The sequence below is a fragment of the Sparus aurata genome, chromosome 10 (genome assembly GCF_900880675.1).
Source record: "Sparus aurata chromosome 10, fSpaAur1.1, whole genome shotgun sequence".
Taxonomy (NCBI): domain Eukaryota; kingdom Metazoa; phylum Chordata; class Actinopteri; order Spariformes; family Sparidae; genus Sparus; species Sparus aurata.
The window spans coordinates 12,077,835-12,100,456 of record NC_044196.1 but is presented as its reverse complement, the minus strand read 5'-3'; the positions used below and the strand labels follow the sequence as shown (position 1 = coordinate 12,100,456).

At 39.8% G+C, this 22,622-nt stretch overlaps 2 protein-coding genes across 2 annotated transcripts; both read left to right on the top strand.

Annotated features, from left to right (window-relative positions):
- The first annotated feature begins 1,241 nt into the window (after nt 1-1,241).
- LOC115590608 (butyrophilin subfamily 3 member A2-like) lies at nt 1,242-9,983 on the top strand. The gene is made up of 6 exons (XM_030432034.1): nt 1,242-1,442; nt 4,311-4,646; nt 4,964-5,177; nt 5,372-5,436; nt 5,615-5,734; nt 6,195-9,983. Exons 1-6 carry the CDS (start codon nt 1,391-1,393, stop codon nt 6,842-6,844), a joined length of 1,437 nt encoding a protein of 478 aa, XP_030287894.1. The 5' UTR covers nt 1,242-1,390; the 3' UTR covers nt 6,845-9,983.
- Nucleotides 9,984-11,643: 1,660 nt separating this feature from the next.
- On the top strand, nt 11,644-22,175 carry LOC115590609 (deoxyribonuclease-2-beta-like). Its single transcript, XM_030432035.1, has 7 exons — nt 11,644-11,728; nt 13,136-13,236; nt 18,143-18,281; nt 18,523-18,610; nt 18,867-19,034; nt 19,122-19,304; nt 21,362-22,175. The coding sequence occupies exons 2-7, from the start codon at nt 13,142-13,144 to the stop codon at nt 21,685-21,687; spliced, it is 999 nt and encodes a 332-aa protein (XP_030287895.1). The 5' UTR covers nt 11,644-11,728; nt 13,136-13,141; the 3' UTR covers nt 21,688-22,175.
- The last annotated feature ends 447 nt before the right edge of the window (nt 22,176-22,622 follow it).

Genomic DNA, 22,622 nt, shown 5'->3' with positions numbered 1-22,622 from the left:
CCAGCAGCCCCATCTCTAATCCAAAACCTCCTCAAGAAAAAAGATATAAAGCGTTTAAAACAAGCTGAGCCTCTTAAATCCAAATTTAAGCACCAGCTCTCACGTGTGTGTGTGTGTGTGTGTGTGTGTGTGTGTCATTGTAACTGGTCACAGTCTGACCTCTAGTGACAGCTGATGAGACAGCAGAAGCCTTTTCACAGATTGAGGAACTTCATAAAAGATGCTTCCGAGTTGCATTGTGGGAAATGTAGGATTCAGTGTTGACCCCATGAAAGGACCCAAAAGTCTGGATAACAGCCTAAAAATGTGCAGTGTCCCTTCAGTTACTGCTAAAGGGAGTGTGTAACAGTTCAAAATGCAAATTTGCACCACAGGCTTTGTATTGTACGCCGGCAAAACAAAGGTCAATGTCAAACACTTCACATGCTAGACAGGGGAATCATTAAATCAATCAATGAATACTAATAACAATCAAATAGCTCCAACAGACTGTACTCACCACTCATGCTGCCAGTCTGATCCTCTCTTGATGTCCAGTTAAGGAACAAAAAAATGTGTAATATCCTGGGGCTTTAATGTATGCTGAATTAACAAGAAGGCACCAAAACTAAGAATTTGTCAGAGTGAGACTTTCTTAAAGTTCATAAAGTTTCTTCTGACTCAACAACTCACAAAATTAAGCATTTTTTAAAGGGAGTCTGGTGAATTTATTGACTGTCGTTGATGTCGCAGCTTTGACGTGTCACATGTTGGTGTTGAGGTATGCTGTCTGCTGGAGAGAAACATGACACAAACTCTGTCTGACTTCATGAGTGTTCATCACTTAAATCAAGATAATCTGATTACCAGAGAAAGAGAGCGACAGCACGGAAAATAATGACGTCATTTTAAAGAATTCAACTTAATTACATTTGGGTAATGGATGGAATATTAATTCAGTGGCAGGAGAATATATGATATAAATAAATTAGAGGCCCAAATGTTGTGTAATGGTCTTCTGTGGATGTTCCCAGTAACAGCTTGTTGACCAGAAGAGTGAATGGATTAAAAGAAATGAGGGTTATATTAGGCTCTTGGTTCAAAATCATTTGCAAAAGAGTTGTTATAACTCCATACCAATATTTACTGACAGGTCCAAAGAACTTACTACTGTAATTTTAGAAGAAGCAGAAGTAGTAGTGGTAGTTTCCCACGTGTCTTGAATGCCTCACGCGAAACCGAAAGTAATCTAGTGCGTCTGTTTGCTGATATCTTCCAGATGAGCTGCACGAGCGACGACGGGAGGCTGTGATATCGTCCCTATAAAGTTCAGACAATCGATTAATTGTTGTTTTCATCCTTTAAACCGGATTATTTGCATTGTTTCTTTAGTTTTTGCCTCTTTTCCACCATGTGTCGTCGTCGTCTGTTCCTGCTCGCCGCGCTGCTGCTTCTCTGTACAGGTATGAATGAAGTTTGACGTTTTGTTTGCTTGTTTTGTTTGTTTGTTTACACTTGAGCGCTTAACTTCACCTTGATAAGGGTGCGAAACGAGTTACGTCATTATAAATCTCATTATAATTAAATTTAATTGAATGTAATTGTAGTGACTTTGGTTGCTATGGCACAAGAAAGTAGATAAGCTCATGAGACTCAGTGTTGCATGATAAGATGGTGGTGTGTTTAGTGATTCATAAAGGTGCTCTGGGGGGCTTTAACGTATGCCGAATTTACAAGAAGGCACCAAAACTAAGACATTGTCAGAAACAGAGTTTCTTAAAGTTTCTTCTTACTCAGCAACTCACAAAATTGAGCGATTTTTTAAAGGGAGTCTGGTGAATTTCTCTCCTTATCATCTCCTTGCTGGTGCTGACTGTCTGTGGTGCTGCTTTGACCTGTAATGTGTTGGTGTTGATGTATGCTGTCTGCTGGAGTGCAAAACATTCTCAAATTGGTGTAAATTATTTGCTAATAATAATACGCGTTATCCAAAAAAACATGAAATATGACACCGTGTCCCTGGTTTTGCAGGTATTTACTCATAATTGCAATATTATGTCATCGCAGTGTTCGAGTTCAATAAAGCAGATTTTAGAGGACAATGTCATAACAACCAAATCAACAGAATTAATGTTAGCTATGTCTGTTTCTTCAAAACTAAAAAAATATGTGAAAACGTAATGTTTATTTATGTGACAACTTTACATTTGTTCAGGTTCAGATCTGCGTCTATGTTCTGCTTAGGTTCAGGCACAAACGGTCAGGAAACCTCACGGCTCGGCTTAAAATAGACTTCCCATTTTAGTGACCACTGAAGATGTTAGAAATTTCCCCAGTTCCCCTAAAAAAAATCCAGTTGCGTCACTACAAAAACGTTTGATGATGGTGGAGATAGTCCCCTTTGTTCAAACCAAAAACAGTTGGAAATCTCTTGGAAAGTCTTGAACTGCAGTTGACCACTTGGCAGCGTTGTGGCTTTTAAAAGCAGCTTATAAAGTAGCTTCAGTGTGAGCAGGATGACAGGAGATCAGTCGCATATTGTCTTGGACCAAAACTTGGATCCAGCAGTGGTAATGTGTGGAAAAGACATTCTACCTTGTAGACGTGCTGCAAGAACAGATAACAATGAAGAAATATCCTTCACATGGGTTGCAAAACATAGGGTGGGGGTTCGTTAAATTTCCCTGAGTCATTGTGGTCCCCTGAAGGAAAAGAGAAGTTAATATTCTGCTCTCCAGCATGATCCTGTAGCTGCATTTCTGAAGCAGACGCGCTCGTCTTCCTGACCAAAAATGTGTAAAACATGTCCTGTACATCTACCAACATGTCATGTTTACTATGCAATGCATGCAGATGTTTAATTTAGATTACATATCTTCAGGGATACAAAACACGTTTTTGTAAATAAAGGCACCTTTTGCAAAATAAAGTATTTAATGAAAGTTATGTTCACACTTTATCAATACCAATATGGAAACTTATGTTTTTATAATAGCAAGCAATCTGACATGTTAAATTTATGTTTACAAAAGCATTTTATCAAAAAGGGACACAGTCTTTTCAGAAGGATGCACTTTTATATATTTTTTCGAGTGAGTTTGAAGCTGCACCGTTTACAGTGGCAGGGCGAATTTGTTGTAAATCATAGCATTAAAATAAAAGCAATGCTTTTAATAATTTCTTTGTAATTTGAAGTTTGTTCTTGAGAAGAAAAAAAAAATGGATTAAAATCGTAATCGTGTGAAAAAATCAGAGATTCAATTTATAGGCCATATCGCCCAGCCCTAATAATAAGCAAACTCAAAGACACTTGGAAGTTTAGAAAACAGAATAGAAACACATTTATAACTTCCACTTTTTGTCTCTGGCTTGCATTTGATGACGTTAATCTTCAAAAGTGATTTGTAAGCTTTCATAGAGAAAAGAATCAGTCACTTCCTCATGTAGCTGAAGGCTGTGATTTTTTTGGCAAGGGTTACTGAAACAGGAGTATAAAAACACGCTGTTATTGTGGATTAATAAACTTTTGGCTCGGTTAAATTCCAGTGTGGAACTAAAAGGTCAAAGTTGACTTGTTTTTAAAGTAGCAGCAGACAACTTGTCAAACTGTTCTGCTGCTGTAAAGACAACTTGATAGATCTGTTGGATAGTTACTGGATAGTTTATTCAAGCGTTAAGTCTACGATAGAAGTGGATCACCAGTTGAACTTCCTTGTCTTGGGTACGTTGAAGCAGGAAACTAGACAACTAGGGTTGGTTATTGGACTACGATGCTTTTATTGCACTGACCAAATCACTTCCAGACTTTATAGTATCGAAAAATGTCTTGACTGTTTGGTACCAATTTCACTACCTAAGGAGTATGCAGCATGCTTGTGCCAAGATCTGATAGTGCTGCTTGATTGGCATCAGGTTACACCCAGAGATGTGTAATGTCATCTTTTGTTACAAAAAATTTCACAGAATTGGTGGGAGACATTATCAAACTCAAGGTTTTGTATCAGTACAGGTGTTCTTTTAACGATACCAAGCCTTAAAGACGAAGCAGCGTATGCAGCTGGGCAGGTTTAGTAAGAAAAATAATAAACACAAGACAGTTGTTAGGGCACAAAACCAACAAATCAAGACAGTTTCCACACGGACATCGCCGTCTATGTGGAAACTGAAGGTGAATACTGAATGGAATGGAATATTTGAAAAGTTGTGAGTGAGAACATGTTGGAATTAGATGTAACAGGCTTTTTGCAACACAGGCGAATTTTGTTCATTGTTGGTTTTGGTCTTACAACACAACAGGATCACCATGTTTTTTGTGTTTTTGCGCGGAGAAGCCTCGGGAGAGAGTGTGCCGGTGAAGGTTCAGGCCCTTGCTGGCGAAACAGTCGTTCTGCCTTGCCAAACCAAAACCGGTGACCTCCCAGCCATCGAATGGTCCAAGGAAGGTCTGGCTCCCAAACGCATCATCCTCGCGTACCGAAACGGCCGTGACGTCCACGCAGAGAAGAATGCACTCTTTCATTACAGAACGAGCCTCATCATGGACGAGCTGAAACATGGAAACATCTCATTGAGGATTTCCGGCGTGCGTCTCTCCGACGCAGGAAAGTACATCTGTAAGACGATCCGGAATAAAGTGCAGAAGGACGTCACGGTACAGCTTTCTGTGGGTACGTCCAGTCGAATTGATTTTTTTTTACATTAGTTGTTGGGGTTAAGTGTTTCTCAAATGACAAATATGTCACCCTGAAATGTCTTATTTCATCTGCAACCCAAAGATATTCACTTTACTGTCATAGAGGAGGAAAGAAACCAGAAAATATTCACATTTAAGAGGCTGGAATCCGAGAACGTTAATTTTTATTCAATGTTGAAGCTAAAACTCCCGCAGGAAAGTGAGTAAGTATTACCAAAATGTCAAACTATCCCCTCACGTTCTCTGGTTCACCTTTCAAAGGTCACACCTTGTTTAATTCTTGGTTTTTAGATGCAGTTTCTGAGCCAAAGCTGTTGGCTGTTCCCGCTGTCGATGGTGGAGTGACCCTGCAGTGTGAGGCCGACTGCTGGTCCCCGCAGCCCGAGATCACATTTCTTGACAAACACGGAAACAGCATCAGTGCTGAAGAGCCAAAAACTCATATGGATAACAGAGGATGTTTCACCATCACCAGGAGAATGACTTTACAGACTTACACCAACAGGTTTGACTTCAGTTTAATACTCAAGAGATGTATATTAAGACATCAGCGAGGTTGTTGGTTGAATCCTGTGCCATGCGGGCAAAAGCAAATTCCAAAATAAGTTTATTGATGAGATTAAAATGTTAAAATTCTGCATCTCTCTCTGTTAAAAAACAACCTAAACTAAATCTCAATCTCTTGTCCCTTCATCGCAGCGTCACCTGCAGAGTTCACCAGCCTGAAACAAACCAGACGAGGGTTACAGAGATTTACATACCAGGTGAGATCGAGCTTCAACAATCCACCTTAATGAATATCAGCTCTGTTATTCAGTCAGACACAATTAGTTTATTAGTTTACAAAAATGTGCTAACAATTCTCTGTATTCTTCTTCAGTTGCAACAAACCAGTCAGGTTGTCTCTTTCTTACTTCTTCTTAATCTTTTTTATCATTTCAGATAACTGCATGAGATCCTGCACTCAAACTGCCGCCATCGCTGTCGCTGTTGCAATCGCAGTCCTTCTCATAATCCTATTTGCATGTGGTGTGTTAACAAACAAGATGTGTGGAATAACTGGTAAGTTGTTAACACTGGTTCTTGTTGAGAGGTGATGGAAAACTTCATCCCCAGCTTCTTCCGTTAAATACTTTAAATATACAGATGTGTGCAGAGTATTTGTGTTTATTGCATCATTTCAAATTGTGTTGCAACAACAGTGAGAGCAGTTCATGTTCACCACCAGATGGCGCCAAAGTCGGGCTTAACTGAGGGCAGATCAGCTCTTGTCAGACAGAGTTTACGGAAAAACACAGTTTTTGTTCCTGATAGCCGAAGAAACTTGAAGGTTTAACTGATGAACCTGGTGTTCAAGGTGCTTTGTCACACAGAACCATCTGGGAACCCCTCTGTAGAACTTTCATACTGGACTTGCAGCAATGATGGAAACATTCAGTTAAAATCTGTTTTTATTTCTGTTATGTTTGAGCCCTTCCTAGTACCGAAACTGAAATTCCATTTTTATCTTTTCTTCACACAGTCGGGGGACAAAAGTTGCCACTGTCCAGACAATCATCAGACCAGAGTACAGCAAGCAGCAATGTAGACCCCTCAGATGTCTACCCTCAGGGAGCCGCCACCACTGAGCTTCTGAGGAAAATACGTGAGCTGCCGTTGGGTCATCATGTAATGGAAGACATTGTCCGCAGACTAACTCAACACCTGAATGACCTTGTCTCTGAGAGGAGCGCTGTCGTGCACCAGCCCGGCCAGGCTACGATTAACGACAGTCCTCCCCGATCCTCTCCAGTCGCCCCACCACCCGTTAATCCAACCTCCAACATTCCCCACAGCGACAACCCAAAACCAGCGGCCTCGACCGGCAGCAATCGTCCAAAATCTGTCAGCTTTGCCCAGAACAAAGACCCAAAACCGGGTGTCTCAGATCCAGGATCCAGCCCTCACAACCCCAGCAGCCCTGCTCTTCTCACAGACACCTCGGCTGTTCTTCCGCCCAGTTCTTCTTCAGCCTTCGCTTCAGGTGGAACGTCTGTTAAGCGTACGATGAGCCTCCCCGAGTCTCAGCTTCGTCTGAAACCTGTTACCAAGCCCCAACGTCGATACACCATGTACAGCAACCGCTTCAGCCCTCTGGAACATCTATCTGATGATGAACAAGCGCTGTTGTGATTAGAACAGAGCAGAGATGGGATCAGGTTTGTCAGAAATTAAATTAGATTTGAAATTTTAATTTGAGATGAACAACTCGTGGTCTGTCAGCTGGACAGAAGTTTGTGTTGTGTTGGCACAAAAAAGATTGGCATATCAGATGTTTACAAAAAACCTTGAACCCACAGTAACACGATGTGTTTTAGTCTCGAAGAAAAAATTGGGAATTTACAACCAAAATCTGCACATTATGATTTTGACATTATGTATTTTTATGGTACTGGGCCGTACTTTCATTGAATGGTGAAACGTATTGGACGTAAACATTTGTGCCATGTTTATGTTATAAGCCAGGCTACTTCTTGATTTTTGGAGAGGAAGGCTTATTTACTTAACATTAGGATAATGTAAAGCAAATTCACAGGTTTGTTCCCCGTCTGTGCTGACAATAGTTTTTTAGGTTGTGGGTCCGTTACATTTTCATGAACACAGTCCTGAAAATGCTCTAACAGAACTTCTTCAAATTTGGCGCAAAACGTCCATATGGATTGAAAGATGAACTCATTGGAATTGGTGGTCGAAGGTGACTGTGACCTCACAAGATGCATTTTCACAATTTAACACAAATGTCTAAAAGGATAAGATGGTGAAGTGAGTGTGTCGGCTTGTATTCGGCGTCTCAACACTCGTAACTTCAAACAGATGATATTTAGTTTTGCCGAACATTGCCTGTCTTTGCATGCTCCTGTTGAGTGTAAACCCAAAAGGGAACGCTGATTTATTGGTTGAATCCAGACCATAATATTCTCCTGAACATAACCGAGGAGTTTTATTTCCTTAATGTAACGAACTGCGACTGAGAAGAGAACAGTTGAATACTGTATCAGCTGAAAGCCTTTCCAGATTTACTGAAAAACTTGACAGTCATGAAAGCAGCTGGACCGTGCACTGCATTTTATATCAAAAAAGGTCAACTTAACTCAACACCGTAACTCAGGAACAGCTACTTAACTGGTGCGCTGATGCAAATACAGCTGAGAGGCCTTAATTAGATTCAATTAGGGATTGTTACAAATGTGCTATTTTTTAAAAAGGAGTCATACAGTGAGAAGAAATAAATGTAGAGATATCAAAAGTGTAGATGCATCATTTTATAACTGTGTCAAAACATTTGGTGCGGAGAGATTCCCCAACCAGCAACTCAGAAGGGGACCAGAACATATCTTAAAACCTTTTGTATGTATGTTTTTGGGTTGAACTGACCCTTTAAACTCAGCTGTCTATAAGCAAAGGTGCCTTTTTACCTCTTTATCTCTATCTTATCACTTCAGCATTCACACTTTGTTTACCTGTTGCAATAAGCTTTACAAGCAGTGTTTGGTTTTTTTTAATATTTACAGCCATCATGCTAATTACATACCAAATGTTTACTCTGATGGATCGAGGTTTCCGGGCTTTAAAGATAAATACTTTTTTTTTCTTCCTTTTGAGGTACATTTGTTTTTTATGTAAAATATGTTCTGGGGCGGGTGGTAACAAGTTACATAAGTCTGAGAAAGATAAGTTACATGATGAAGTGCTGGGATCTCCTATTATACTGTGGTTGAGTGTGTAGTTAGCGAGCTATAGTTAGCCATGTTACTTTATCATGTTTAAGTTTAACCTTACATCTTTAATCAGCAATACATTCACATATTTTTTTTGTGTGACTAGTTTGGTTACCGCATTTTCATCAAGCTGTTGTTGCAGCAGAGACTTCTTGATACAGATACGTTGTCGTTGATTGTGCAGTCAGCTAGCTAACGTTAGCCCTGTTACTACTCATGTGTGACGTTAATCTTTGATGTTATGATAGAGACATTAACATATATTGTAGCCAGTGGTGTGTTAAGTTTAAGCACTTTAGCTAACGCAGCACTAATGTCAACGTTTTTCAATTTTAAAATACTAAAATGTAGTGTGCACATGAGTGGGATTCTGAAATTGTACACTGATATTCACTTTATTTGAGCCTTTTTCATGGGAGTGATTGTATTTTTATTGTAACACAAGTTGTTGTTTTTCATGTCTGTACATATTCCATCTGTTTCATAACCTTTATTTCAAGATCTTTGCACATTTCTGCACACGTCTTACAGTACGTTTATATTCATATACAGGTGAGAGTGATTTAAAAGGGGATCTGTAAAAGGGTTGCAACGGTATGAGATTTTCAAGGTACAATAATTTTCATGGTACTATACAGTTGTTATTATTATCAACCAAGAGCCTGAAAGGTACTGTGAACAGAGAAGGTTTTTCTGGGTTGAATAAATGTGGATATAAACTGGAAATATGATTAATATATATTCCTCAAAAACACTAATATTAAAAACCGTAGATCAATAAATGTGTATATGGTACCGAAACCATTAATTTTCATACCATGATATACCTTGAAACTGATTACTGCTGCAACTCTTCTGTGAAAGTTTAAACAGTGTCAGTAAGTTACTTGAAACTTGAGTTGTTTTTATTCTTGTGTTTGTTATTTGCTTGTGCATTCATCAATAAGGTTGAAAGAATATCGAGAGACGAAGAAGGAATTACTAAAAGGACTCAGATGTTTGTTTGAAGCTCTGATGTTCAAAACACATTGGCTTATTTTTGAATTGTGTGCAGTACAAAAACACAGCGCTTCTTTCTCTTGAAGAAAATGTCTTAACATAATTCAGACAGCTCTTACATTTCCAGACAGATCAGTATGACAGTTTCCAGAAGACAGGGGAGATTCTAGGTAGTGGATGAAAAAACTGTGAAGCAACTTTCTTGTCTGAAAAAGAAATTCTCTGAATTAACGTCGGATCTGACCATGAAGAGTATAGTTTCATTTCTCTAAAATGCAGACATGTGTTCATGTGACTCCATGCAGTTTGTGTCTAATCTTTCAGTTCCATGGCTATTCTGAGAAGTATTATTAGTCTGAACTGTTTTGTTTTTAGTTTTGGCTTTAATTCCAAAGTTGCCCCTTAAAGTTAGAATTTTAAGAGGAAAAGTCAAAATTTGGGGGAAAATAGTCAAAATTTTGGGGAAAAGTCAGAAATTTGAGAAAAAGATCTTATTCATCCTAATTGTAAAAAGATAAGTTAAAACTGTTTTAATAAACTTTATCAATACCGTATTAATGATTAGTCTCCTACACTTATTTCTATGTAATGAATCTTAGTTAAGTTTTTTGGGGCCTGCTGGAACACTCCAGACATCCTTATAGGTCAGCGGTCCTCAATAGGCGGCCCCCGGGCCGCATCCGGCCCACCGGCCTCCTGTTTGTGGCCCCCGAACTGTTATTCCTTCATCATGTGTTTTGGTTGGGTCAGCACGTGTACACTGGGACTTGTCTCCATGCCAACGATACACATACAGCTGGGTCACTCACCGCTGCGATCGCAACTTTTAACTTTCACTTTCGTTTTCGGAGCAGTTCGCGTATTCACATTTTTCCGGCGAAATGTGAATACGCGAACTGCTCCTTTGTTTTGAATATTACAGTATTATTGCATGTGGCCTGACCGACCTCAACACATGGACCTTTGAGTCATTGAAAAAAATCTTGGTGGCCCTTTAAGATTTGTATTTGAGTACCCCTGTTATAGGTGAATAGATTTATTTATAGTAAATATTCTTTTATTCAAAATAAAATGGAGGCAGTTCAAATTTAAGCGTCATATAAAAGATATTGACATTTTCCTACAAAACGTTGCATATCATGTTTATTTTATATGTTTTTGACCTGACTGTGATGTCTGGGATGGAGGCGACATGGCTGGCAAACCAGTGACCACTGTTCAGGACAGTGTTTAAAAATGTATAAGCATGACACCACTGCATATTTTCACGTTGACCTCAGCTGTGTTTGTCCTGACCAAAACAGGTAAGCCAAATTTATGATATTTTCCAAACCCTATCTGAATGGTTTTTGTACCAAAACCTGACCTGAGCACAAAGCACATCGTTGCTGCAACATAAAATTGAAAATTGAACTTGAAGCCAAAGACACACCAAACTGACATGTTATGTTTACAGAAACCTACACCAATTTTTTCGAGGACCTCTGAGTGAATTTTTGTCACAACACTAAAAGCGGTTCTTCACGTGAAATAGGAACAAAAGGATTCTGCAAAAGCTGCTGTCCAGATAAGAACGCTGTTCACATCATGTGTGGCTCCTTGTAACCACAGCGTGATCTTTCTCTGTCATTCTGAGTCGTATGATTCCTTACGCACGACTGTCAGCCATAATTTAAAACAATTTAAACTAAATTGCAGCTTTAGAAAAAAACCTAAGATGATCATCTGTTGACATTGTGTCCATTTGCTCTGCTGTCATGATACATCTCCGCTTCTCTTCACTTATACACCCTGAACAACTACCACACTGACATACTGTGACCGCACAGATCCCAGCTTTGTATATTTCTTCTTTATATGATCAGTATTTATTCAAAATGTCCCTATTAAAACTAATTATACAGTTATATTTTACATTCAGTGCTGCTGATTAAGGACATAACAAAAAAGTTATCACTTCTTTTGTGTTTCTTACAATTCTGACATTAATTCCAAATTTAGCTTTAAAGTAAGAATTCTTAGAAAAAAAGTCAGAATTTTAAGAAAAAATTCAGAATTCTGCGAAAAAAGTCATTGGGTTGGGTTTGTCCATCAGCGTCTTTCTTTCGGACCAATGAAGGTTCATGGAGCACAAACACATCACTGACGGTAAGATCACACCCACTGTCATTGAACTATATAAAAAAATCCGACTTCCTCCAAAAGCTCAGTTGAAATTAGAGGAAGACTATCTAGTTTCTACCACTGTGTGAACCAAAAGGACACCAGCTCAGCTGATTGTCCGGAGACCTGCGGGGCGGTAAGCTTTTTTTGTAATTACTTAAAATGTATTTTAGTGTATACGAATTTGCATCAAAGCGAAACTTCATGGCTGCCGCGGAGCGTGTTAACTGACCCAACTGTTGATTTACTCTTTGCATCTCTATGTTTTATTAATATGCATTATTTCCCAACAGATTAATTCATATTTAACGGACTTTTAGAAAATCCTATGTGAATTTTGCAGTAACACACTCACAAATATCTATTCATGTTGAAACTTTATTTAAAGTCACCTTGTAAAATCTTCAAGCTGCACTCCAAATACTCGCGCGTGTGTGTGTGTGTGTCAGAAGAGGGCAGAAGTGTGTATGTGCGTGCGTGTGTGTGCGCGTGTGTGTGTGTCAGAAGAGGCAGAAGTGTGTGTGTGTGTGTGTGTGCGTGCGCATGTGTGTGTGTCAGAAGAGGCAGAAGTGTGTATGTGCGTGCGTGTGTGTCAGAAGAGGCAGAAGTGTGTCTGTGCGCGCGCGCGTGTGTGTGTGCGTGCGTGTGTGTGTCAGAAGAGGGCAGAAGTGTGTGTGTGTGTGTGTGTCAGAAGAGGGCAGAAGTGTGATGAAGATGATCCTGAGTGATGAAGATGACTCTGCGTGATGAAGATGATTCTGTGTGATGAAGATGACTCTGTGTGATGAAGATGATTCTTTGTTATGAAGATGATACTGTGTGATGAAGATGACTCTGAGTGATGAAGTTGATTCTGAGTGATGAAGATGACTCTGAGTGATGAAGATGATTCTGAGTGATGAAGATGATTCTGCGTGATGAAGATGATTCTTTGTTATGAAGATGATTCTGTGTGATGAAGATGACTGCGTGATGAAGATGATTCTTTGTTATGAAGATGATTCTGTGTGATGAAGATGACTGCGTGATGAAGATGATTCTGTGTGATGAAGATGATTCTTTGTTATGAAGATGACTGCGTGATGAAGATGATTCTTTGTTATGAAGATGATTCTTTGTTATGAAGATGACTCTGAGTGATGAAGTTAATTCTGTGTGATGAAGATAATTCTGAGTGATGAAGATGACTCTGAGTGATGAAGATGATTCTGTGTGATGAAGATGATTCTGTGTGAGGAAGATGATTCTTTGTTATGAAGATGATTCTGTGTGATGAAGATGATTCTGAGTGATGAAGATGACTCTGAGTGATGAAGATGATTCTGAGTGATGAAGATGATTCTGTGTGATGAAGATGATTCTGAGTGATGAAAATGACTCTGAGTGATGAAGTTGATTCTGAGTGATGAAGATGACTTTGAGTGATGAAGATGATTCTGAGTGATGAAGATGACTCTGAGTGATGAAGTTGATTCTGAGTGATGAAGATGACTCTGAGTGATGAAGATGATTCTGTGTGATGAAGATGACTGTCGTGTTTCAGGGAGTCATGTGGACGCTCGTCCTCTTCGTCGCTGTGCTCTGCTGTGGATCAGAAGTTTCTGGGATCAGCTGTAAAAATGAAACTGGTGTTGATGTCGACTGGTGAGATGACGTTCAGACTTTCAGTCAGGTTTATTTGTAAGGTCCAACATTACATACAGTGTCAAATATTACAATAATATTAATGATCAAATAATATTTAATCAAAAGGTCAAATGTGAAAGAAAAGAGAAAGTAAAAGCCGACCCGACAATATTGTGGGATGCCATAAATACGGTGGCCCTGAAGGGCAAACGACAATGACAAAAAGAAAAACACAACCACATTAACAAAAACACATCAACATTAACTTCTACCGGAAAAGGTAGATACCTTCTATGACACGGATCAATGCTGATTGGATGAAAGCACATCCGTCTTTCTAACAGGTGGGAAGTGCTGCTTTACGCTACACCTGGGGGGTATTCCAGAAAGCGGGTTTTGTAAAAACTCTTAGTTTGTTAACCCTGAGATGAGAGAAACTCTGAGTTTTCAGTTCCAGAAAGAGAGGTAACTTAAACTCTGGGTCTGTTACTTCGGTAACTTCTGTGAACAGAACCTGCTCACTGGCAGGTTCACCTGAAGAAACCCTGAGTCTGACAGAGCTGTCTGACAGCGGCTGTCCTTCCCTTCTCAGTCCGATCATGTTGAAGCAGAAATAATTCACATAGTTTTACACCAGGAGGAGAACTTAGATTCATAGATGAGCTCTCACTCCCTGTCATTTGTCACTTTGAGCCCCTGCCCCTCTACAATCATGTGCACGTCCCTGAACATTACGATACTTTTACAGTCATTATTTTATTTTATGTCATTATTATATAAGTGTTTTTAAATTCATTGGACCTGCCATCGATCGGTAATATTCAAAATGATAGGCTAACGGCCGATATTACAAAGGAAGAGGTAAATGATGCAATAAGTACATTAAAGAAATAATAAATCTCTGGGCAGTGATGGCTACCCCGCAGAGCGGTATAAAATGTTCAAAGATAAGCTCACACCACTGCTCTTGGCTTCTTATAATTGGACACTCCAAAACAATAAAATACCTCCATCCTGGACTGAAGCAATCATTACAGTCATCAACAAACAAGGAAGAGACAAAGAGCACTTGTGGAAATTACAGACCAATCCTGTAGCTAAATGTGGATTATAAAATATACACAACAATTATTTCAAAACAATTGAATACTTTCATAACAGAAATTATAGAGGAAGATCAAACAGGATATATAAGCGGAAGGCAATCGCAGGACAATATCAGAAGAACTTTGCATATCGTAGATGAAGCACAACAGTAAAAACAAAACATTATATTAGTAAGCATCAATTTTTGTATCAAGTGCTAGAACAATTTGGATTTAACAGTAAATCAGTGCAATGCATAAAGACTCTATATCAACAACAGGCCGCCACCAAAATTAAAATAAATGTCTGACTGACAAAATTATTTTGCAAAGATCTACCAGACAGGGTTTTTGCCTATCACCCACTTTTTTAGCTCTTTTCGTAGAAGTACGCTGGCACAAGCAGTTCAGAATGAAGAACTGGAGGGAGTAATGGTGAACGGAACAGAACACAAAATGGGACTTTTTGCTGATGATGTCAGAGCCTTCTTAGAACAACCGAACAAATCACTCCCTGTACTGATGAGACTTTTAGAAACGTACAGGCACCTCTCAGGATATAAAGTTAATATTTCTAAAACACAGATACTATCACTTAACTACACTCCATTAATAGAGATTCAGGATTTATATCATCTTAATTGGAACCTAAAGAAAATAAAATATCTGGGGGTCTCCATCACTAAAGGATTATCTAAACTATATATAATATAAAGAAACTTATGACAAAATTAGCCAAGAGATACAAAAAAGAAAACACTGGAAAATGGGCCACTCTGTTGCTAGATTTTAATTTGAGAATTGAAATAATCCAAACGAATGTGATACCTAGGCTCCTCTATTTATTTCCTAGTAGAGGTTCCTCAAACCCAGTTTGTGACCTGGAACAGAATAACATCAACGTTTATCTGGGCAGGTAAAAAACCTAGAATAAGGTTTGAAACTCTCCAGCTGCCAAAAGACAGAGGGGATATGGGTCTACCAAGACTGAAAGAATATTACTTTGCAGCCCAGCTGAGATATTCACTCTGCTGGTGTAAACCAGACAGCAAAGTGGAAAGAAATGGAGAAAGCGTTTGGAGGATACCCAATTCAGAATGTGATCAGAGATAAAGAAACATACAATGAAATTAAAAATAAAATTGACTCCATTACATTGTTTGCTCTGGAATTATGGTATAGAATTATTAAAAATGAAATCAATCAAACCAGCCAGTTATGACAAGGGATTCAAACAGTGGGAAATTAAAGGAATTATGGCATGGTGCACTCTAGAGAAAAAGATGGGGGGCTGGAGAGTTTTCAGAACATGAGGGTCAAATAGGATCTGAGTAAACATGAATTCTACAGGTACTTACAACTAAGAGATTATAACAATAAAGAAATCAAGACGGACCCCTCCATGGAAGTGAATGGTGTGATACATCAATAATTAGTATTTACAAGGACACCAAAATTAGAATGATATCAGCACTGTACCAAAAATTGACAGTAAACAAGAATACAACTCATTATATAAAAGAAAAGGGAATCAGAGTTCAACATAGAAATTTCAGACAAAGATTTGCTAAATATGTGGAAAATACATCAAACATCCACCAATTCGAGGATACGGAGAGTTCCCTTGGAGAAATTTGGTCAGATTCTTTATCATGCCCAAGGTCAAGAGTAAATATTTGAGTGTGAATCTATCATGCTGGAGAGAATGTGGAGCATTAAGCTCAGATCATGCACATGTATTTTGGAAATGAGATAAGGTCCAACTGCTTTGGAGGACGGTACATACAACTCTGCAAGAGGTGTTAAGATATGAGATCCCTCTGAGCTGCAAGGTTCTCTATTTGTGTAATCTCACAGAGGAAAATGTACATTGTACATACATACATGCAGGGGAGGTACCTGGTAAAAATACTGTTAATAGCTGGTAAAAAAGCTATCACAAGGAAATGGGGTAGAGTGGATCCTCTGACTCAGGAACAATGGATGGAGATAATAGAGGAAATCTAAGTAATGGAAAAATTGACACGTCGCTTAAGATTGCAAGAAACACAGCCGGAGGACAAATGGCTGAAATGGAAATTTTTCAGGACCTTGAACAGCGACAAAGAGTACTGAAAGAACATTAGATACAGAGGATGAAACTGAGAGAACTAATGAATGAACATGAAGGAATGCAACTCCCAACAGGACTGTATTTTATTTTTGTTTTCTAGTGTGGCTTTGTTTGGTTTCGATATTGTCGGATGTGGTGTTTACATGTACAAAATGTGAAAAATCATTTTGGGGGGCAGGTGCTCAGTGAAAAATAAGGGCACTTTATGCGGCATGTAGAACTGACGGCTGCCTTATTATAGCATCTGGAGATTCATCTATCTCAACTTCTTTGCTGGTAGATGGCCTACTGCTTCCCTGCTGTAGCTGCCTAGAATAAAATAATAATAGTTTTAGTAATAGCCTATTTTTTAAGGTTGAATATAGCCTATTAAGGTAAATACAAGATTACTGCAAGTCTTGTAACAAAGAAATAACTTGTTATCATATAAATCTAACTGCACAGTAAAAGTCCCTCACGTTGGTGAACGTGATTCACTCACTCATGATTCGCGTCGCTGAGGACGTGATTCTCGTTCACGTACTGTGCCGAAAGTGGTGCTGTGTCACTCACTCACTCAGGGCAGAGGAGTTGATTCACGTTCAGTAACCGTACTGCTAAAACTAGCGCTGTGTTGCTAACATCTGTGTAGCATCATGTTAAGTGATTTACTGTGCACAAAGGACACTTTCACTTTAGTTTTAGTGCATGTATACCACTCAAAGCAGCGCTGCGTCTCCCGCGAATAATCGTGTACTATAGTCCGTGAACGCACCGTCCCTCAGTAAGTGAACGTGAACCTCAGGGCTGATTAATGAACTGAATGATGGATCGTTTGGCTGCTTATCAGTTCAGGGAGTTGGAGAGCACTGAACGATTCGGTGAACGAATCTTTTGAACGAATCATTTTAATGAACGGATTCTAGAGATTCAGTACAGTAAAAAGAACTGCCGTTCCCATCTCTACTGTGCACTGTCTGCTGCTACAACGCGCCTCCGTTTGTGTCCGCTCTGCGCGTTCACGTTGACAGAGGTGTGCGCGGGTGGGGTGGAGGTAATATTAATTGGGGCAATATTATCACACGCTTTTAATCGACGAGCACTTATTGATGATCATGTCAGCATGGGCCACAAAAAAAAAAAACTTTCAAAAGGGCACTTGCTTGGTCCAGAGGGCAAAGGGCAGGTGCTTTAGCACCACCTAGTGTCTACCTGTGCACGCCACTGGTCAAATGTGAACAGAAGTGAAGTGTGAGAAACGCAGATCTCCTCTCGGTGCATCATTATCTATAATTACTCAGTTTATGATTAGATATTTAAGATTCCACTAAACAGATAAATTATAAACGAGTTCTGCAAAAATCAAGAAACATAGCAAGAAAACTTGATGACATGAATATTAGAAATACAAAATATCTACATTTTATCTGTTTTTCGGAACCAACCTGACCCAACCAGACTCCTCCAGACCCAATCTAAAAGGGGGCTGACCTGACTCCACCAGCCAGACCTGTCTTGACTGTACCCGATCCCACCCCACCCGACCTGACTCAACCCAATCTCACCTGACTTGACCCTACCTGACCCGGTCTGTCCTGTTCCTAACCGGACCAACGCAAACATTTGAACCATTAAATGTTTTATCAGGTGTTTAATTATTGATAGTTTGGTCTTCACAGTTTGGTTGTCACGGTGTCTTCTGATCTGCACAGACTGATTATTTTCTTCTCTTCATTGATTCTAACAGGTTCATTTTGTACAAGCTGCCTGATAGTTTTGATTATTATTACATTGATCCAGCTACAGAAAAAGCAGAACCGAGCAAGAATCCCATTAACCATCAAAATAGTGTCCTGGCTCAAACTCTGGCACTGTACTTCAATCTGGTAAGAGCCTTTTTCTGATCTGATCGATTTGGCATTAAATCCTCACACTGACTCGTAGGAGGTTCTGGTGCTGATGATGAGGTCATTCTGAAACATGTAAATCACTATCACACCTGTCAACTCAGTTTATTTATAAGCACCAGTTCATAACCAAAGTGATCTCATGAGCAGGTCTCGACCAGTCAGGAGAGTCTGTGTTAACACGAGTCTTTGTGTCCATCTCCCTCTGTATGCTCTGTAGAAACCAGGTACTGAAGATGTTGGATATATTGCCTACAATGATCAACCTCCTACATGTAATGCATTGAACAAATATGGCCACAGCAAAGGTTGGTGGAAATAACGTCTTTATTATTACTTCATGTTAAAACAGGCAGATTTTCCTTCTCATGTCTTTAGTTAAAGACACAAACATACATTGTGGTCAGGAAACTGTCCTGTAGCTCAGTTTCTGTTGAAGAGGACACTCGCTGTGTTCTTCAGCTGCTGGCATGAGCTCATGTTTGTAGACTAACAGTAAAGTCACTCCCTCCAAATGAAACCAACTAAACTTGCTAAAGCGAACTCACTGTTGATGTTTCCCAGGTTTCGTCATGATTGACAAAGACAAAAACTATGGAATCTGGCTCTTACACAGCACACCAAGATTTCCCTACAAAAAAGAAAGCAACAGTTTTTACCCTGACAGTGGGGAAACAAATGGGCAGACATTCATCTGTGTAACATTCCCTTATGCCACGTTCCAAGCCATAGGTAATGTACCAGGTCAAGTCTTTATCCTGTATTTACATCATAATCAAAGTCTTCACAGTTTGAGCTGAAATGTTTTTCTGTTTTCAGGTGAACACCTTCAGGATATCAACATTCACTCATTTGATCATTACCTCCCACCTTGGGTTCATCACAAGCTCCGCAAAGCTGCAGATATGTTCCGTGTGCCAGAAGTCCCAAAAACAACGTTCAGGAACTTGAAATCAAAAAGTGGAAATGACTTCAGAAGTTTTGTGCAAGACCAGAATGAAGGTGAGATTAATATATTTGGAATACATGTAAAACAAAAAAAAAAACACAAACGCTTCATTCAAGAGGCTCCTTCAGTTAACCCTGGTCCACTGCAGCTGCCCAGGTCCAAGTCTGACCTGTGGCCATTTGCTCTTCTCGTTCATCCTGTTTCCTGTCATCTCTCAGCTGTCATATGGGATTAAGCCATGAAAGGCCAAAAAAACATAACTAACACCCTCGGTTCTGACTGGCTGGTGGTGCGTCGCTGGCTTTCAACCCTGTGGGAAAGCATTCACCCTCACAGAGTTGTTAAAGTCACATGTGAGTCGTTGGGTTCAGGTGAGCCCAGGTGTGAATGTTGTTCAGCTGTCTGTGGAGAGAACTCAGTTCTGTATTTTAGGTGGTCATCAGTGATGTTTTAGTCCACCTCCTATGTTCAAAGACAGCCGTTCCGGTTTGTCATAGATGGATTCTTTTACTCCTCTTTCACACCATCTGTCTTCTCTGGACAACATGTTCACATTGTTGTCCTCACAGGAATGATGTGTCAGTTCAGTTCAATTCAATTGGCTTTATTGGCATGAGGTAACACTGGTTGAAATTAGCTAATGCTAGCCGCTGATAAACAGATAGTTTGTCCAGTCACCTGCCAGGCATCGTTTGAAAGTGCCCGTCCTCTTCGAGACTGTTTCTTCTCAGATCTCAGTTCTGTGTAACAAACCATCTGAAGCGTCAAGTTATGGTTGAGTAACTGATCTAACATCTGTCTGGGCCTGTACTCAGGCGCAGTGGACTGCTTGAACAGTTGTTACAAGATTTGTTAATAAACATAAATTCCTCTTTGGGCTGAAATAAAAACATTTTTCTGGGGAATTGTGTTTGTATCACAACATGTTTTCCATTGTAGCATGTAAACATTTGTGGGGGACAGGATTTCATTGTATGATGAACGTTCATATCAAAACTCTAGTGGACTTTACCATTTAAGGCAGCGAAACCACCGTCTTCTATCTCTTTTCTCTTCAGCAAAACAAGATTTACCCTTCGATCTGCCATCAATGGGTGAAGATCCACAATTGAATTTGTTTATGGGATTTGACCTGTAGTCTGTTAATGAGACGTCATGTCCATTAGTTCGGTAACAAAGGCAGCCTGAACTCAGTCTGCTGCTCTGTGTTCACTCCAGCCCTTCTCACACAGAGACACCACATTAAATCTGCAGTGAAGGCTCGCCATTTCTCCGCCTTTGATTGTTCACACTGAACCAAGCAGCGCCGGCTTTAAGCTGCACCAGTGGGTCAGTTCATACAGCACGCCGCACCAAAAGAGGCGTGAAGGTACACATCATCAGCTCTGTGTTTTTGGTGGTGTGTCCTCCTGTTAATGGAAACCTGTACCAGCTGGTGTTTATAATCATATGGATGCTGTTATAATGTGTAGTGATTGAGATACTGACCCACCAAACATCCTGGAAAGTGACAAAGTTACATGTTTCACTCTAAATTACATCATAATCACCATCAGTAAACAGTAAACCTCTTTCTCTCAGGTTTCCTGCACAGACATGAGTTCAGTATTGATTTGAGGGGGAGACGGTGTTTGTTTGTCGCCACAGTATCAAGACGTCAGCTCGTGTGCTTGAAGGTGGGGCAGCTGCAGCTTTGCCCTACTCCAGAGCAGGGCCTTCGCTGGCTCGGCTTAACTCGGCGCAATAAAAGCAGCAATGGAAAAAAGCTAATTGCTGCAGCTCGGTTTGACTCGGCAAAGCCAGACGTGCTGGTAGAAAAATGTCACCAGGCTCCTGAGCGATGCTGCCTGCAGCAGGGACACAAGGTCCTGCTTCAAACTCAAGTTTAGTTAGCACCAGCCGCTGTGGCACAAAGCCTGAGATATGTGACTTTGACAGGACAGGACATTAGTACAACCATAAAACATGCAGCCAAAGACAGAACAGGAATGTTGATGTCTCCCTGATGTTATTTTCAGGTATCAGCTGGTTGAATGTTCTTCATTCGCTGGATATCGCATTACTGACTGCTGTTTGCTGGTTTTGTGTGTTTTCATTCTGTGTCCTGCAGCAGGAGATCTGTACGTCACCATTGGAAAGAACATCGGTACCGTGGATGCTCAGACCTGGTGTTCTAAGACATCACATGACACAGAGGTCGAAAATGTGAAGTGCATCAGTATTGTTCCGGGGAGATCCTGGGGGCCTACGAAAGATCATTCCAAGTGGTGCGTGTCTAGAGAAAATGACTGGACGTGTTTTGCTGATTTAAATAGAGATCAAGAAAGACGAGGGGGGGCACTGTGCATCAACAACAAGGGAGTGAAAAACATATTCAGGAGTTTCATTGATTGTTCTAAAGCGCAAACACTCACCATAACATTGAAATCATTCTGACCTGGTTATCCTGTAACTCCTGGTGGTTCTGTTCTGTTTTTTTCTTTGACCAACTTTGAAAAGTTCTGTTTAAATCAGTTGTACATTTGTGAGTCTCTGATGAATCCTGCTGAAAATGAATCAGCTCACGAGGTGTAAACTAACAAAATCATCAGTAACATTTGTGTAAAATGTCTAAATTATTGAAACATCATCAAACATTTGTTCCATTATAATTATAATGGAACAAATGTTTGATGATGTCTTTTTAGAAGAGTTTGACAGGATATGATGATGAAATGTGAAGCTGTCTTTAAAAAACATTATAACTGATGAGTCAGTTAGTTCTGGGGATGTATTGATGAATTTAATTGATGAGAAGTCAGAATGGATCAGAACCAGTCTGTTAGAGGAAACAAAGAGCTGATGTGTTTGCCTACATATTCCACTGTGTGATGATGACATGTCAACCAATCAATAATCAATCACATTAAAGGTCAGTGAACTGAGCCGACGTCCGTCTGTCTCCTTTTGATTCCCAGTAACACTAGCATCAAGTGTAAACTGGTTTTATAACTGATCCGCCATCAGAGTTCATTCAGTCTTCAGCAGAAATCAAATATAATTTTATCAGATTTTAACTTGTGTTCCTTTTCTGACACACTGGACAGTAAAATTGACCATTGGTTTGGTGATGATGTCTTAAGGTTGAGTTGTTATAGTGTGGTCAGTGGTGACAATTTTTAATATATATACATTCTTTGTGACAAAATGTTTACTGACTTTTAATTTGTAAGGACCATCGGGTTGCGTCACTTCCTGTGGAGGGAATTTAACACGGAAGTTGGTGTAGTCCTGAGCTGGGAGTTAGTTGGGTTAGGACTTGCGTTACACCCCCAAGTACCAGAGTGATAGAGTTAACAAGTACCGATGGCTGCAGTCTGCAGGAATGTCCA